This window comes from Hippocampus bargibanti, linkage group LG08 (assembly GCF_051943395.1).
Source record: "Hippocampus bargibanti isolate YZ-2025 linkage group LG08, ASM5194339v1, whole genome shotgun sequence".
Classification (NCBI taxonomy): Eukaryota; Metazoa; Chordata; class Actinopteri; order Syngnathiformes; family Syngnathidae; genus Hippocampus; species Hippocampus bargibanti.
In genome coordinates, this window is record NC_142741.1 from 22,985,212 (window position 1) to 23,001,203 (window position 15,992).

The following is a 15,992-nucleotide window of genomic DNA, read 5'->3' on the forward strand; positions in this document are numbered from 1 at the left end:
GCGTAGCAAAAGAGAGCCTCATCCGCGATGCAGTGCTATGCAAATCACGCGGCCCCTCTTTTTTTTGATGCTTTATTCCGGACAAATCCGACATTCTGAGGAATCTGAAACCCAATGGCACTCGGCAAATCAATGGCATTTGTTGCGAACGATGGCCACTAAAAGACATTTAATAAAGCAAATGTTCCCGGAATGGAGAACAACATTGACTGCGCCTCCACACCAGGCTTCTTTTTGGAGAGTCAAGGGAGGTGAGGTAGGCGCGGGGGGACTGTTTGTGCTCAAGCTGATACAGGATGGCAGAGACCTGGCCAATCAACACATTCTTTGGGGAGCCTGAGTGTGGTTGCTAGGAAATATACATCCTGCTTCTATAGATGGCCGGGAAGGATTCCAGCCTTGTGCTTTCATGTGAGCGCAGCGCCTCATTCACTTTTAATCAAAGCTGTTTGGTATCAGAGAGAATCTACACGACGGCTCTCCGGGGAGCGCCTTGCCCTGTTAATCTTGAAGCTTCACTTTTTCCAATGATAGATTGAAATTCGCACGTCAGCGATATTTTCTCTGAAAGGAAATAAGAAATCCAATATTTTGTTTTGCTGTGCTTTGTTTGAGCGGGGGTTCTGAAAATTCTCTGGTCTGAACCCAAGTAGAAAATGGTTTGATCTGTTTTCTTCTGTCTTTATTTAGCATCTCACCAAAAGCTGAGAAGAAAAATGCATTCGTTCAAAATTGTTGAACCGTATTTTTGTTAACCCTTTCATAATAATAATAATAATAATAATAATAATAATAATAATAATAATAATAATAATAATAATACATTTCATTTATAAGGGCCTTTCAAAACTCTCAAGGAACTTTACAGTCACAGGATATCTTTTCTGGGGGTGAGCAGCGGCAGCCACACGCGCCAGCATTCACTCAACCCGGTAGTAACATAATGATGATGATGATTATTATTATTACTATTGGATTACCCTTTATTAGTCTCGCAGTGGATACATTTACGTTTCACAGCAGCAAAATTATGAAATGAATGGTAAAGGAAAGAAAGAAGTAGAAAAACAAAATACTGGAGTTGCTGTAAAGGCAGTCACTCTCGCGGCGCCATCTTGAAGTCAAAACAACAACAAAACTAAATAACAAATAATGTGACAACACAAAAGACAGACAGTCTGACTGCACCCTCTTTGCTGTATGAAGCATTTCTCGATGAAAGAGGAGAGGAGCGTCATTTTCACCAGTGGATCAGTGACGTCATGATGGAATATGCACTTCTACTACAAGCTAAATGTTGAAAGCAAACAATTACATCAGGAAACTTTTCTCAAATACTACTACTACTACTACTACTACTACTAATAATAATAATAATACATTTGATTTATAAGCACCTTTCAAAAACTCTCAAGGACATTTTACAAGATATTGTTTTCTGCGGGTGAGCGGCAATGTTTTTATTATTCTTTAGGCATGGAAAAAAAAATAATGGTCGTGGATGGCAACACACATAAGCGTCCATAGTGGTGTTTCATGCACAATGGTGACATTAACTCATTCACTGCCATTAACGAATTTATTCAGGAATCGAGAATATGACGTAAAGCGTCATTCCCGAATTTATTCAGGTTTTGTTTTTCAATGCTTTGATGCCGATAAAGCGCTGGCCATGGCCTCTGGCAATGTTTTTTTCTTTTCCACAAGGAAGCAGCCTTTCCCTTTTTTTCCATGCTTTGCTCCAGCTTCAGCTGTTGTTAAAGCGCTATATAAACCAATATGTATGTATTGCATTGTATTTTGGACAGCCACCCTCATTTCAAGCTCATATAACTCCAGACCCATATAATTTAGGAGTTAACTGTTTTTTTCTGATAAAAGAAGAGAGTCTAAGGTTTCTTAAAACTCCTAAAACTCAATATTCTGTGAGAGTGACAATGGGAGTGGGAGTGACAATGACAAGAACCCTGGCCCTGGAGTGGACACATTTTTGCACGTCTAGCAGTGGATGAGTGAAAAATAGCAACTGCCAATTTTGATATGTGTTGTTAGCATACGTATGTCACCTTAGATGTGTTGAACACAGCACAAAACTGCAAAGTTTTTGAAATTATTATTTTTCCATCCATCCTTCCATCCATCCATCCATCCTTCCATCCATTTCTTTTACTGCTCTAAGGTTACTTACACTGCATTGAATGTGTATTGTATGGTCCTAAAACTCAATATTCCATGGGTTATACAATTCAAGTGACAATGTCGAAAACCCTGTTACCATTTTTGCACATGTCTGGCAGTGAATTAGTTAAGATTAATTAATATGAGAGAAAACAACATGTGAATAGCTGTCCACTCTCGTAACCACTGTCCCTGAAAGGATTAATGTATACTTAACTCATATGGGTTTCTGTTTTGATTTGTTTCTAACTCAAGCTTTGGAAATGTATTCCCGTCATAGGCAAATCGAATACAATCTAATAGAAACGTGACCAGCATACAGATCCTCATAAAAATGATTCAAATGCTTTGAAGTGATCAGTATACCAGTTTGTGCAATTTAAAAGGCCATTAACCCTTTCAGGCACCCTGCAACCTGATATGATGGTAAGCTGTTCACTGTAGTAGCAGCAGTCCCTGAAAGGGTTAATGAGAAAACCAAACATTGTCATCGTAGGGCGACTCCATTCAACCTTTTCAGGAAATCACTCATTGGAATTTCATTCGTATAGGTTCAAAGAATAAAACAAAGTCAACTATATATTCCATGAGCTATATTTTTTTAATCTGTCGTTTCAGTTTCATCAACAGCCAGCTCTAAATAAATAAGTAATAGAGAACATTCAATGGTCCCGCAATAACATGAACAAATTTGACCTGAAAGAATTATCATCGCGAAAAGAACGAAAGTGAGGCTTTCTAATGGGAGCCATGTTCACTGAGCCTAAGCGGGAATGCGATCCGCCCTGGCGCCGCGCTTTTAATTATCTCAGAGGCTCGGCGGGACGTGACCCCCCTCCGCTCCCCCAATGTCATGTCAAAATCATCAACAGGACTCAATGGTTGTGTTTCTTGGCTCAGGAGAACTACATCAACCTCCCAGGACTGTTGTTCTCCTGCAAGTACAAGGTCACGGTTCACATGCTCAAGTCCAAGAGACGCTCCAAGGAGGAGAGCATCACCTTCCTCACGCCGTCCTGCGCAACCATCCGGAGCAAGACTCACAAACACATCCCCTGCCCGGGAGAGGGAGGCAAGTATACATATATTTTGCAAAACCGCCTGATTACTGTTGATAGAGCAATTAAACACCACGAGTGGATTCAATCAAGATAATGAAAAACAATACATAAACTATCGAAGCAATATTTCAACATTTTGGGATTCTGGCCACCGTAAAAAAATAAAAAAATAACAATTCTGATTGGGCCAAAAAAAGAGTCTGGCATCTAACACCCGGCACGAGTACAATGTGTCGGTTTATACAAATCTCTATGGAGCGCATATATCTTGCAAGGCCAGTGTACAAAACACATAGTGTTGATGTTATTGATGGAGATTTTACAAAAATGTCGTCACAGAAATGGAAGGAAAAGCAACGCCCTTGGCGGCGGTATTAATGTTTGAAGCATAATTTACTGATTCCTCTTTTGCTTTATAGATAGCATACCGACCGAAAAGGGTATCAATCTTCTACTGAATACTTGGCAAGATACTAAAGAAGTGTATTTTTCCTCTCTCTTTCTGAACAGCTGCAGTACTTCCGAAAGTTTTGGCCAAGCCCGAAAATCTGACGGCAACGTTTTCCATCAACGGAGGAAATATCACCGGCAGCTTCCTGTGGCGTGTGTCTCGGGTGGCGGCGCACCAGCGCGTTACGGGTTTTCAAGTCACCTGGGCTGAAATCACCACTGAGAGTCGACAGAATAGCCTGCCCAACAGCATTATTTCTCAGTCCCAAATCCTGCCTCCGGTAAGAAATACCAGCGTTTTGTCACATAGCTCAACTCTAGTTTCCAGGGTAACACTCTCATGCCATCAAGTTATATCTCTTTTTATCTGGAGCCTCAATTGCATCATTTGAAAGATCATTTCCCCGAGTATATTATGACCCTCACAGCGATGTTAAAAGCTGTGCTTTTCCCACTTTCCCAGACCTATGATGGAGGTCATTCAAAGCCTCAATAAAATAATGTTTGACAAAATGTTGTTGTTGCAAAGTACAGTAAACTCTTTTAGCTACTTTTTAAAAATTTCTGTATGTTTATTTGAAAATGTCTTAAACGATGAGAAGCAAATTTAGACATTTCGTATGTTGTGTATGTGTACTTGTTGCTCAAAACCTCAAGCAAAAATAAGCAAATAAATAACTAAATCCAGTAAATAAAAAACTAACTAACTAACTAACTAACTAACTAACTAACTAACTGACTGACAAGCCAACCAACGAGCTAACCAATGAGCTAACTAACGTGCTAACTAATTAGCTAGCTAACTAGCGAACTAACAAATCAACAAATAAATAAATAAATAAATGCACTTCGTAACATTCATAAGAAATGGACACATTATTTGACACAAAGTCTACACCGAGCAACAATCATTACGTGATGCTAGAATATGCATTTTGCTAGCAACGTGCACATAAGAAATGCTGTTGCCAATGCTAGCTAGCTAACCGCGAGAACTATCCCACGAGCGTATGGCTCACTGTAACTGCAACACACAAGCATAGATTGTGTATTGACCGTATTTTCCGGTTTATAAGGAGCATCTAAAAGACTTCATTTTCTTCAAAAGATAACCTTGTGCCTTATATGTGAAGTAATATTGAGCCACAACAAGTGTCGCAACTACTCCATTTCTCCCTGTAGATGTAGTGCACAGTCCATGCTGGGATATATAAAAAGTAGCCCCAGCCTCTACTTTAGCGCCTTATAATGTTGTCTCCCTTATATTTGGAAGACTTTTATAAATGTATATATTATATTTGTAAAAAGTTTTTTATTCATTGAAGATGCGCCTTTTGGCCGGTGCGCCTTATACACCGGAAATTACGGTACTTTTTGATCATGTAAAGCTTCATGTAATATAATTTTGTTTTAGAAGCAAACATGTACACGGTACATCCATTTTCTGTTCTCTATTGAGGTTTGATTCATGAATAAGTGACTGAATGATTAACTATGATCCTCAAGTAAACACTGTTTTAAAGATTGTTTATGAATTATTAATCGTATATCTTGTTTTTTGGGGAGAGTGGAGGGGGGGATTCTAATTGGATGCAGGGCTGTGGACTAACCCAAAATCATGACACTTTCCCAAGATAACCACAAAACGTCATTGCCTGATAGATTGGTTGTCACATTTAGTCAAACGATGTCAAAGTAGCGCTTGTATCCTTCCTGTTTTTTTCTGTTTGTACACACCTGTTGTAGACGACCCTCCTCGTATGCTTTCCGACAAAATTGAAAGTGTGGAGTAGCTCACGATGTCACGATTGTTAGACGAGGGATAACCAAATGGATTCCGAGCAAGCCCTGAATGACTAACGAATTAAAAATACATGGACTTAGACAACCACCAGATGATATCCCGGTCATTTAACAAAGTGTTTAAACAAGGTTTCGTGAACCACTTTACACCCGGTTTAGAAATTCTCACAGCGCACAAGAGAAAAGTACTTTTAACAGACTGCAAAATGATGATCTGCACCAGAGACCGCGAGTCACACGTATCCCCCTTGTTGAATACATTGAATCAAAAGGCGGCGTTCCTTCTCTATAGGTTGTAAGAGTTCGATGATGAATTGTGACAGGTCACTTGTGTTTCAGTCAAAGAAAAAGCTCCATCTTTTTATGTTTTATTTCTCAGTGCTGAGATGAGTTTTGGGTTCACACGCCCGCGGCCTTCCTTGCATGAATCTTTTGTGCGGACAGACACTCGGGGGGGGGGGGAAGCTCCGCGACGGGGTTCTTCTCACACTCTCATATCGTTTCATCTGCCTTTGCGTCTTTTCCCCTTTCATCCCCCCCTTTTTTTTCTTTTTGAAAACGGCTTTTTGACATCATCTTGCTCCATCACCAACTCGGGTGCGCCTATCTGCGCCTCCCAGCCTCTGGAGCTCGACTATAAATAACGCCACCATGCTTTATCGCGCCGGCTGCAGAGACGAGAACGAGGCGGCCTTATGAAAGCTATGAATTGTTTTTGTCTGACTCTTGTGTAAAGATACTTCCCTTCTACCGTTTGCCAACTTTTATTAGGATTTCATCTGATTGCATGTGTCTCTGCGGTCACTTGGCAGGATCACAATCTGCTGGTCGTGTCCAACTTGCGGCCTTCCACCTACTACAGACTGGAGGTTCAAGTAATAACAAGTGGAGGGGAAGGCCCAGCCACGGTCAAGACCTTCCAGACTCCCAACATATTACCAGTCAATCAGCATCGTAAGTGCAACTGTTCTCAATGGTTTCATCATATCAGGCTGTCCTCACTGTTAACGTTTTATACTGCCCAACATGATCGGATTGATGATGCTTTTGAGCGAAACTGATGTTCCTCCTTATACAGTTTATATGTAAATGTGTGTATATGTTTATATATGTGTATATACAGTAGTATATATATACATATACACACATATACTATATATGTATGTGTATATATATATATGTGTGTGTGTGTGTGTGTGTTTATATATATATATATATATATATATATATATATATATATATATATATATATATATATATATATATATATATATATATATATATATATATATATATACAGTAAAGTCTCGTTATATCGATATTCAAGGGAGTCCGAAAAAATATCGATATAACCGGGACTATCGATATATCCGACCCTGTTTGCATGTAATTTTCTCCGTGCGTGCATAGAAATAGTATCGATATAACCGGGACTATCGATATATCCGATATCGATATAACGAGACTTTACTGTGTATATATATATATATATATATATATATATATATACACACCTGTACACATATATGTATGTGTGTATATATATATATATATATATATATACACACACCCCAAGGTCAAAATGGGAAACACCTCCCAAGGTAGTAGAGAATGACCGAGCAAAGATCCTGTGGGACTTCCAGATACAGACTGACAAGATGGTAATGGCCATATGTACAGTGAACCCTCGTTTATCGCGGGAGAAACGTTCCAAAAATAGCCCGCGATAGGTGAAATCCGCAAAGTACAATGTAGTCAACCCTTTTTTTTTAACAATGCAAAACTGTACATAATGGAGAATAAAACAAAAATGAAACCTAATTTAAAGCAGATTCTTTACTTACAGACAGTGTATGTGTAGGTGCCTACACTGTTTGTAAGTCAAGAATCTGCTTTAAATTAGATATCAAGTAGCCAGGATGAAGTTAGTACAACGAAAAATGAAACCTCTTTTTTATAGTTTCAAGAGCGGTGTTGTAAAACAATATTTTGCTGCTGCGCCTATTCGACCTGACTCCGCTGCGCTGTAGCGTCTTTTTCTATTGAAGGAGTCTTTCTCCGAGAGAAGAACATGGTTATCTAACGGTAGTTGTTGGCACTCTTTCTTTTCTTTTTTGTCTTTCTTTTTTCAGAATAGAGAACAGCTCATGGAGCAGAATGTTACATGAGCTGTCAAAGCCAATGTGATTGATTTTATTCTGCTTTGTTTACAGTGTTGTTTCTTTTACTTTGTTTGTTTGCACATTTGGATCCCATTCATAAAAAAAAAAAAAAAAATGTTTTTCGCGCTAAAAAAAATCTGCGATGCACTGAAGCTGCGATAAGTGAACCGTGAAGTAGCGAGGGATCACTGTACACATATTTAAACAGATTTTGTTGAAACTTGATTCTCCTTGACAAAAAATACAAACACAACTATGTACGTCCATATTTTTATACACGGTTGAAACACCGTATATTTCTTCATGACTCCAAGCTGTCATATAAAATCCAAACAAATAGGATCGCGTGTCTACTTCGACGCCAAAAATCGGCGATGTCGCAAATCACCATGACAGGCCCGTCTCTTCAAATCAGATTAGCGTTGCGTATATTCAAGAATGATGGTGACAATGCATTTTTTTTTAATCCCGCTTCTTACATACATCAGTCTGCAACATGACATGCTAACTGCAATATTGTATTTGCATACTTGAGGAATCTGACACACAGAAGAGTTGAATGAGTCAGGAAACTGGATCGTGACCATACGCCAAACACAAACAAGACAAAATCACATTAATGCTCTCCATTAATAGGCAGGAATGTCAAAAAAATTGTCATTGGACTAGTCGTGTGTTTTTTTATTTCTTGATTCTTTCAAAGCTGGTTAGGAGCATGAAATTTAGTTGGCATGTTTACCATGAGTCATGCAGTCAAGAAATCCAGCCCAAAAAAATGAGAGGCTGGAAGGTCTGACATTTGAGTTGGAAATGCCAATTTTTGGAGTGCTTCAAAAAGAACTCAAGACGTTTGCCCAATTCCTACAATATGTGAACCTTGATTGATCGACCACTGATTCTTAACCGCTTTGTCGCCGCACAGGAGTGTACCATGAGAGATCATCAGTCATATGAGAATTATGAGAATCAAATAAAAAAAATGAAATAATTGATTGTAATTTTTCCGTATGCCAGTGATGGAAGGAACAATTGAGTCCTCTTCCATTAAATGGCAGAAGCTACAGTTGACCTTTGCGTTCATCTTTTGCCATTCATGAAGCAGAATGAGCAATAGGTTCAAGTAAAAAGGCCCAGTTTGTGATGAAATTGAGATGTGACTATCAGTATTTCAGTGTTTAAACTTTTTTGGCACATTTTCTTTCTTCTTTCACGTGATTTTTGTCAGGTGAAATTTAGTACGTGGTTCAATAAATGTAGAGAAGCACTTGACTACATAGTGGACACAGGTAAAATTCCAAGTTTTTATGACTCCATCGTGTGTGGATGGAGCTTGGAAGTAAAATCCAACGATTCTATCAAACGGGAAACTCATCACACCGCAAGGTCAAAGCTTGACCAACCGTCTGATGTGTGATGAAAACGCTTCCTTGAAGAGATTCGCAGCAGAAATCCAGAAGGGCAAATATTGCTTGTGACTCCGCGATGTCCTTCAAATGGTCTATAAAAGAGTCTTCTGTCTTACGTACTACCTAAATTCCATCCTGGCTCTGACTTTAACTTCAGGGTTTTTTTTTTCCAGGGCCCCGACTCCGGCCATACTATTCCCATCACCAGAAACCGTCGGTCGAAAGACACTGAGTCGCAAAATGAGGCAAATCCTGTCGCTCTTTCCCTTCCATTCGTCAGAGACTATCCGGAAAGAAAGCGTGGAATGGTGAACTCTCCCAAAAACCAACGCCCTCGCCACCCTCCTTTTCCATTTATGAAAAAAAACAAGTCCTCATCCTTAAAGGCATCACAAGACATCCTTTCTGAACCCTTCTCGCTCCTTACGTCAAACTGGTGTGTACAGTTTTCATTTTGGCTAATTTGACAAGAAAATTGACTATTGTGTATTTGTTAGTCCGCAGCTCTGAACGGGAATCCCAACCGCAGTAGCGATCATAGTTTCAAAGCGATCCGAGAAGAACGCGCAACACAGAGAAACGATACGTATGCTGCAGATTTGTTAAAATGACGCGATCTATTTATTTTCACCCATGATTGATGTCACGGTTGTCTAACCCAGAATCCGAGTTCCGTTGCATGTAGTCCATTCAATTAAATAAATAAAAAAAAAACAAGGCGCTCCAATTGGAGAGCTTTTGCATGACGACTGTTGGCATGGAAGAAAAAAAGAAACAAACAAACGTAAATGATCCTTTTTTCAGTATGTTAGAGATATTCCATTAATGGATTAACAAAGAATTATACTGGGAATACCATGCGATGTTTATTAATGAAATTATAACGTGTGGAAATGATGCATTGTACATCTTGGCTGTAGAAATGTTTGTCGTGGAACAGTCAGTGAATGTCGATATTTATTTATATGTGTATTCTAGTTTGATTTGGATGTGTGTGGATGTGGATGTTCTGTGTGTTTTAGTCTCACTTTTGTTTAATGTTTTTTTTTTTGTGATGTTTTGTTTTTGGAAGCAACACAAACCTTGTAAAGACACTTTGTAAAAATGGAATTGTAAATACAGTCTTATGTTACATGTTATTTTTCCATGGTAGAAACTGTACAAACTGCGAAGTAATAAAATAATCCTTAACCAGATCCTCGCCGTTGTTTGTTCAGTCAGAGTGGGCGAGCGGTAAATAAACACACTCCTTCCCTACCACGCTGAACTATTTGGCCCTTTGCTGATGCTTCTTTTGGGTCACAAAAACACCACCGTGCCAGCTTATTCAGAGATGAGCTCGGGAGCCGAGGACACGCGACCTCCAAGTCCAAATAAACAAGTCATCCAGCCCCACAAAACGAGTGCAGTGAGTACTGCAGATGTCCGGGACCCCTTCATCAAAATGCCCCCCGCCTCACATAACAGACCGGTGCTAAATGCCTCCTACGCTCAGTTAGCCCTTTGCCTCCTCGTAAACCTGGAAAGTGGCGATGTTTTCCCGAAATAAAATTCGGAATTGAGTCTGAAGAGTGATGCCTGTGTATGACGGTAGCATTAACATCACTGCTTGGGGATTCCCGCGTGGCTTACGTTAGCGACTCAGAAATGGTGCGTTTTATCACGGTTATATAGTTTGATGTGACTAATTCTTTTGGAAAGTTTTGCTCAAGTGGCGTAGGAGGGTTTTTGACCTTCTCAATCACGCTCTTATATTTGTTTGCAGACGGTGGTGCATACTATGTTTCATTGGCAGTATGTTTACCTCTGTCTCCACCAATATTTACATGGTGGGTTTTCTTTCCCATTTCTAAAAAATCTGAGAAGGACTGCTACATTCGCCATCTGGATGTGAGCCACACAAAATGATGCTGTCCAATCATGGAAGATCAAGGATCCTTATGAGTGTCACGGTTTGCGAGGTGGTGATGGTGGTTGTGGATCCCAAAAAAAGCAGGCAGGAGGGAGCAGCAGGATGTATTTGACAAATCGTATTAAAATAAAGTCAGCAGGAACAAAATCGAAAACATCAAAGTCATCTGAACAGAAAAGTACAAAGTATTAAAGAAAACCATGAGTAAAACAGACCTGACAGGGTTCAGCAAACACATTCACAGTGCAATGACCCGACACGGAATGGTCGTGCCGGGAGTCCTTTTAACTGCCACTGATTGGAACGACCAACACCTGTGCGGCTGCAGGCAGGACCGACAGCGCTATCCGTTGGTCGCCAACCAGAACGTGACAATGAGGACCAAGAGTGTGAACCTAAATTGGAATCTGGGTCTAGTGGGTGGAAAAACATATCCGTTGACCAGCGCAGAAGAGCTTTCGGTAATATTCACTGCATGATATGTTCTCTGTCCGACATCTGACACAAATAAAAATTTCAACACCAAAAATATGAAATGTGTCAAACGAATTCAAGGAGTTGGATACGAAGACTCCATGACTTATTACTGTAATCTGTTCTTGCCAATATGACGGCGAGGATCATGACTTTACCGGTGAGAAACACACAACCTGACTGGATCACCTGGATGATCCATTTTTCCCAGTTTGCCCGAAACCCTTGACGAGCTGGATTTAATCGCCGCTCACCAAAACAATGTGAATCATGGGCTCTTCATGCCAAGGCACACTTTTCCATTTTGTGTGAGAGAGTCTAAGATGAGCCCAAAATCAGATAGACGTTGGGGGCATTTGTGGACGCTGATGATTTATAGCCTTTGCCTTGGATAGATGCGGCAACAAGCTATTTATTTCCTGAAATCATTTTTCCAGAGTACTCCTAAGCCCAAACAGTAATATAAATTTGTTGAAAAATTGTTGGTTTTCAGTAGTCAGCTAGAGGTTTTGATGTCAGGTTATTAAATACAAAAAAAAAAAACCAATAAACACATCTTATTCTCACCTATCAAAAATGTACCATTTTGTATATATTTTTTTACGCGTTGCTATGGTCCCAGTTTCACAAATAAACCCTAAAGGGGTGAATCGCCATTTCGCAACACCATTGCGGCGAGATACAGGAAGGCAATAAAACGGCACATTACCTAATAGACAGGCATTCAATATCGGCAAAAACATTTTTTATTTTTACTGCACAATGCTTATGTAGCCAGAATAATACATTATAAATTAATGCCATCATGGACCACAACTCAGCAGGTCTCTTCACAGACATCAGCAACAGAAGAAATAAGAGAACCAAGTAACTGTGATTGTTGATAAGTGTTGAAAAAACCTAGAGGCAAAAGAGTTGCTAGCCATATAAAGCCATATAGATGGATAGCTCGATAGCTAAATACCTATAAAGCTAGATAGCGCGATAGATGGATAGATATATAACTGTAAATTAAACAAATAATTACATGGATAAATAGATATGTAAATTGCTAAATGAATAAATAAACAGAAACATGGAAAGAAGTAACAAATGAATGAAACTTGTTTAAAATTTCAATGTCTAGTTCTATCTGCTATTTTATTATGTATCATTTTACTTATGGTTTTATTGTTATGTGCTTTGTTTTATTGTTTTTATTGTAAAGTGTCCTTGGGTGTTTTGAAAGGCGCTTGAAATAAAATGTATTATTATAAATACATTAGATTCATTAAATTACACAGATAAAAAAATAGATAAATAGTCAAATAGCTACCTAGATGGCCAGATAGATAGAAAATCTTAGCAAGGGCTGTGCAATCAATTGATTGAAACCGATTGGTCATGACACGATTAAATTAATCTTATTATAAGCGATATTTATGTTTAAAATGCAACCTCTGCTGCATATGTAGAATGGATTTCATGATTAGGACAGAAAAAAATCAGGCATGGTTTTTTTATGCGGATGCGAGAGTACACAGCAAAAACAAAAAGTAAGCAGTTGCACAGGGACATAGCTAAAATAAACTGCATCAAGAACTGTACTGGGCAGTTGCGTACGTACGAGTTACTGGAAGTTATCACCATGACTTTCACTTGGCCGTCCTGCCCGTGGGGAACGTGGGTGTGTCTTTATGAAAACATCTCATATGGTGTTGTCTCAAAATGGCCTGAAACTGTTTGTGGGGGTGTTTATTATGTAAATTAGCTCTGCTTACTCATTTTTGGAAGCAGGTCAACAAAAACAACAATATATAAATATATATACAGTAAAGTCTCGTTATATCGATATTCAAGGGAGTCCGAAAAAATATCGATATAACCGGGACTATCGATATATCCGACCCTGTTTGCATGTAATTTTCTCCGTGCGTGCATAGAAATAGTATCGATATAACCGGGACTATCGATATATCCGATATCGATATAACGAGACTTTACTGTATACTATATATATACTATAAAAGCCCATGCCTGATTTTTTTTCTGTCCTAATCATGAAATCCATTCTTTTACAAAGAATCAAAGAATAACAGTGAAGCAAAGTGAAATATATTTTTACTCAATTGAAGATGTCGTGTCCCAACCTTTTGGAAATCAACATGTTGATATCAGAACCAGAATCAGAATCATCTTTATTGCCAAGTATGTAGAACACACAAGGAATTTGTTTCCGGTAGAACACGCTGCACTAGTATCGTCGTCAAAAAAACTGCTAAGTGGCACTATACAGTTCCATTTTGGCTAGATATGACATGTAATGTAATTTGCTTTCTTTACACAAAGTTTCTCAATAGGTTTTGGATTCAACAATCCATGGAGACATCACTTTGCATCATGAACTAATAATTCAGGAATTGCTTCAAAGGAGCTTTAAATGGCAAATACGAGATGGAATCCGCGGCACCTGAATTAGGGTCACGAGGAGGACGTATTGTTTTCCTGCGTTGTGCACCAACCACGTACATAGTTCACAGAGCCATTCGGAATCAATCCAAGTGACATCGATTAGAGACACGGCCAAACATCACAACGGCAGCGCCAAAACACAAACTTTCACTGGAGCCAAATGAAGCCTCCGAGAACGCCGAGGCGCTACGATGACGTTAAGCAGAATCCTTTGCAATCACGTTGAACGTATCCAAACACGGCGGTTGGAGTTTCTCCTGTTGAGCCTTCAACTCCAATGTTCTTTACATTTTCGAAACAATGACGATTATTCTGCTGGCAGAGACTCATATTGCCACATATAGGTCACGGGGCTTGCAGAGGTTTGTGCATGTATGCAAAGCCCTGAGGCGTGTTTTTTTTTTTTTTTAATCCATGTATGTGTGAGAGGCCACATGTTGACGTCTCTTTTCATTACGGGTCTCCGTATTTTAGTGAAAGCTGTTCAAGTCATACAACGAGCATGTAGGGATGATGCAAAAAGTCGTGAAAACCTCAAACGTGTTGAGCGCTTGGATTAGCGAGAGGGGCTGAACTACTTGAGAATTTTGTTTGACTTTCATGTCGCCTCGAAACAAAAGAAAATGATGACATGCAAATTTCTTTGACGAGTCAGTCAGTCTGTTCTTGCATTCCTCAGGTTAGCGTGTTCTACGAAGTAAAGTTGACACATCGACTGCTTTACTCGTCGTTCAGCTGGCTTCAATGATTAATTTGTACGTTTTGACATCAGAAAAAAACTAAAATACCCAAAACACGCAGGCTGATATTTCTAGTGAAATGCAAAACACCAATAAAAATGACTTAAAGTGTCTAAAAACTACTTAAAAATGAATCCGAAAGTGGCCAGTTTCAGAAGGTCCCGCCCCCTTGTTCGTGACGTCACGCCAAGACGTCTTGCTTTGCTCGAGTATCAAAACAATGGCTTCAGATTCGGAGAAGATGCTTTCTTGTTACTCACCCAGTCATGAATATGATTCAAATAGTTCTGAAAAGGAAAGCATAAATGTTTGCAATCGATTAGAGAAGTCCTCCCATATCAATTCGAGCCATCAATGACACCAATGTAGTGTCCCAGAAAATGCACAAGATGGCGCCCAAGCTCCGTTGGATATGGGCTGATTTGTTTTCCTAAATATAAAAAACACGACAAATAATTTTTTTTAAAAACATGTTTTATTTGTTGTTTTATATGTTGTATGTTGAAGTGCTATTTAATATAAATCAATATGTATTGTACTGTATTGACAGTGATACCTCGGTTTACGAACCCCTTGGTTTACAAACTTTTCAGTTTACGAACTTTACATTTATGAAAATTTTACCTTGGCATACGAACTTTTTTCATATACGGAGCTGCCTCTGAGTGATGTGTCGTTCGCGAACGAGCCCGTTTTTCTAACAACAAAATGGCAGCCGACTGTTTTTGTCCTCTATTCCCCACCCCCAGTCTTTGGTTAAAGCCACGTCATTGGTCAAGAAAAAAAAATGACGGGGGGAGGGGCGGGGGGTTAAACATTAAAGAGAGAGGCAGACAGTGAGAGTTTACAACTTTGAGTTCAAAGGCAGTGTAGACTGCAGGGTTAAAATATCCCATCAATCAGGCTCCACAAACAAGCCGCATAAGTCATCTGTACACTTGATGCAAAAAGCTATCAACCAAGCTAAACAGAACATAATTGATGAGGAACGAGATAAATTATCACAGAGAAAGCACCTGCAAGGTGCTTTCAATGTATATTATTATTGTTTTAAGGACATAACCAGGGTTTGGTGACTCTTGTTCTTACAGAGTCACATTTTGCCTGTTTTAGACCCCTCCCTACTCTAACACACCTGATTCAATTGTACATGATTGTTTCAAGCCACTCCAGAGCTTTCTGATGAGCTGGTCATTTGAATCAGGTGTGTGGAAGTAGAAAGAAATCGAAAACAGGCAAAATGTGGCTTTAGAGAAAGTGGTGTTCCCTAGCCCTGACCTATACCCATAATCGAACAGGAAGTCAGCTATTTCAGATCAAAGAAGCCATATGGACGAATCCCAGGGCTCGGAGAA

The 15,992-nt window shown here is 39.3% G+C and overlaps 1 protein-coding gene across 1 annotated transcript in view; it reads left to right on the forward strand.

Moving 5' to 3' along the window:
- The window catches only part of LOC148894833 (anosmin-1), a 75,611-nt gene extending 65,355 nt beyond the window's left edge, over positions 1-10,256 (forward strand). Inside the window, exons 11-14 of the mRNA XM_089002847.1 lie at positions 3,079-3,250; positions 3,750-3,970; positions 6,305-6,446; positions 9,234-10,256. Coding sequence (XP_088858973.1) covers positions 3,079-3,250; positions 3,750-3,970; positions 6,305-6,446; positions 9,234-9,292 — 594 coding nt within the window. The 3' untranslated portion in view covers positions 9,293-10,256. The remainder of the gene's footprint in view (positions 1-3,078; positions 3,251-3,749; positions 3,971-6,304; positions 6,447-9,233) is intronic.
- The last annotated feature ends 5,736 nt before the right edge of the window (positions 10,257-15,992 follow it).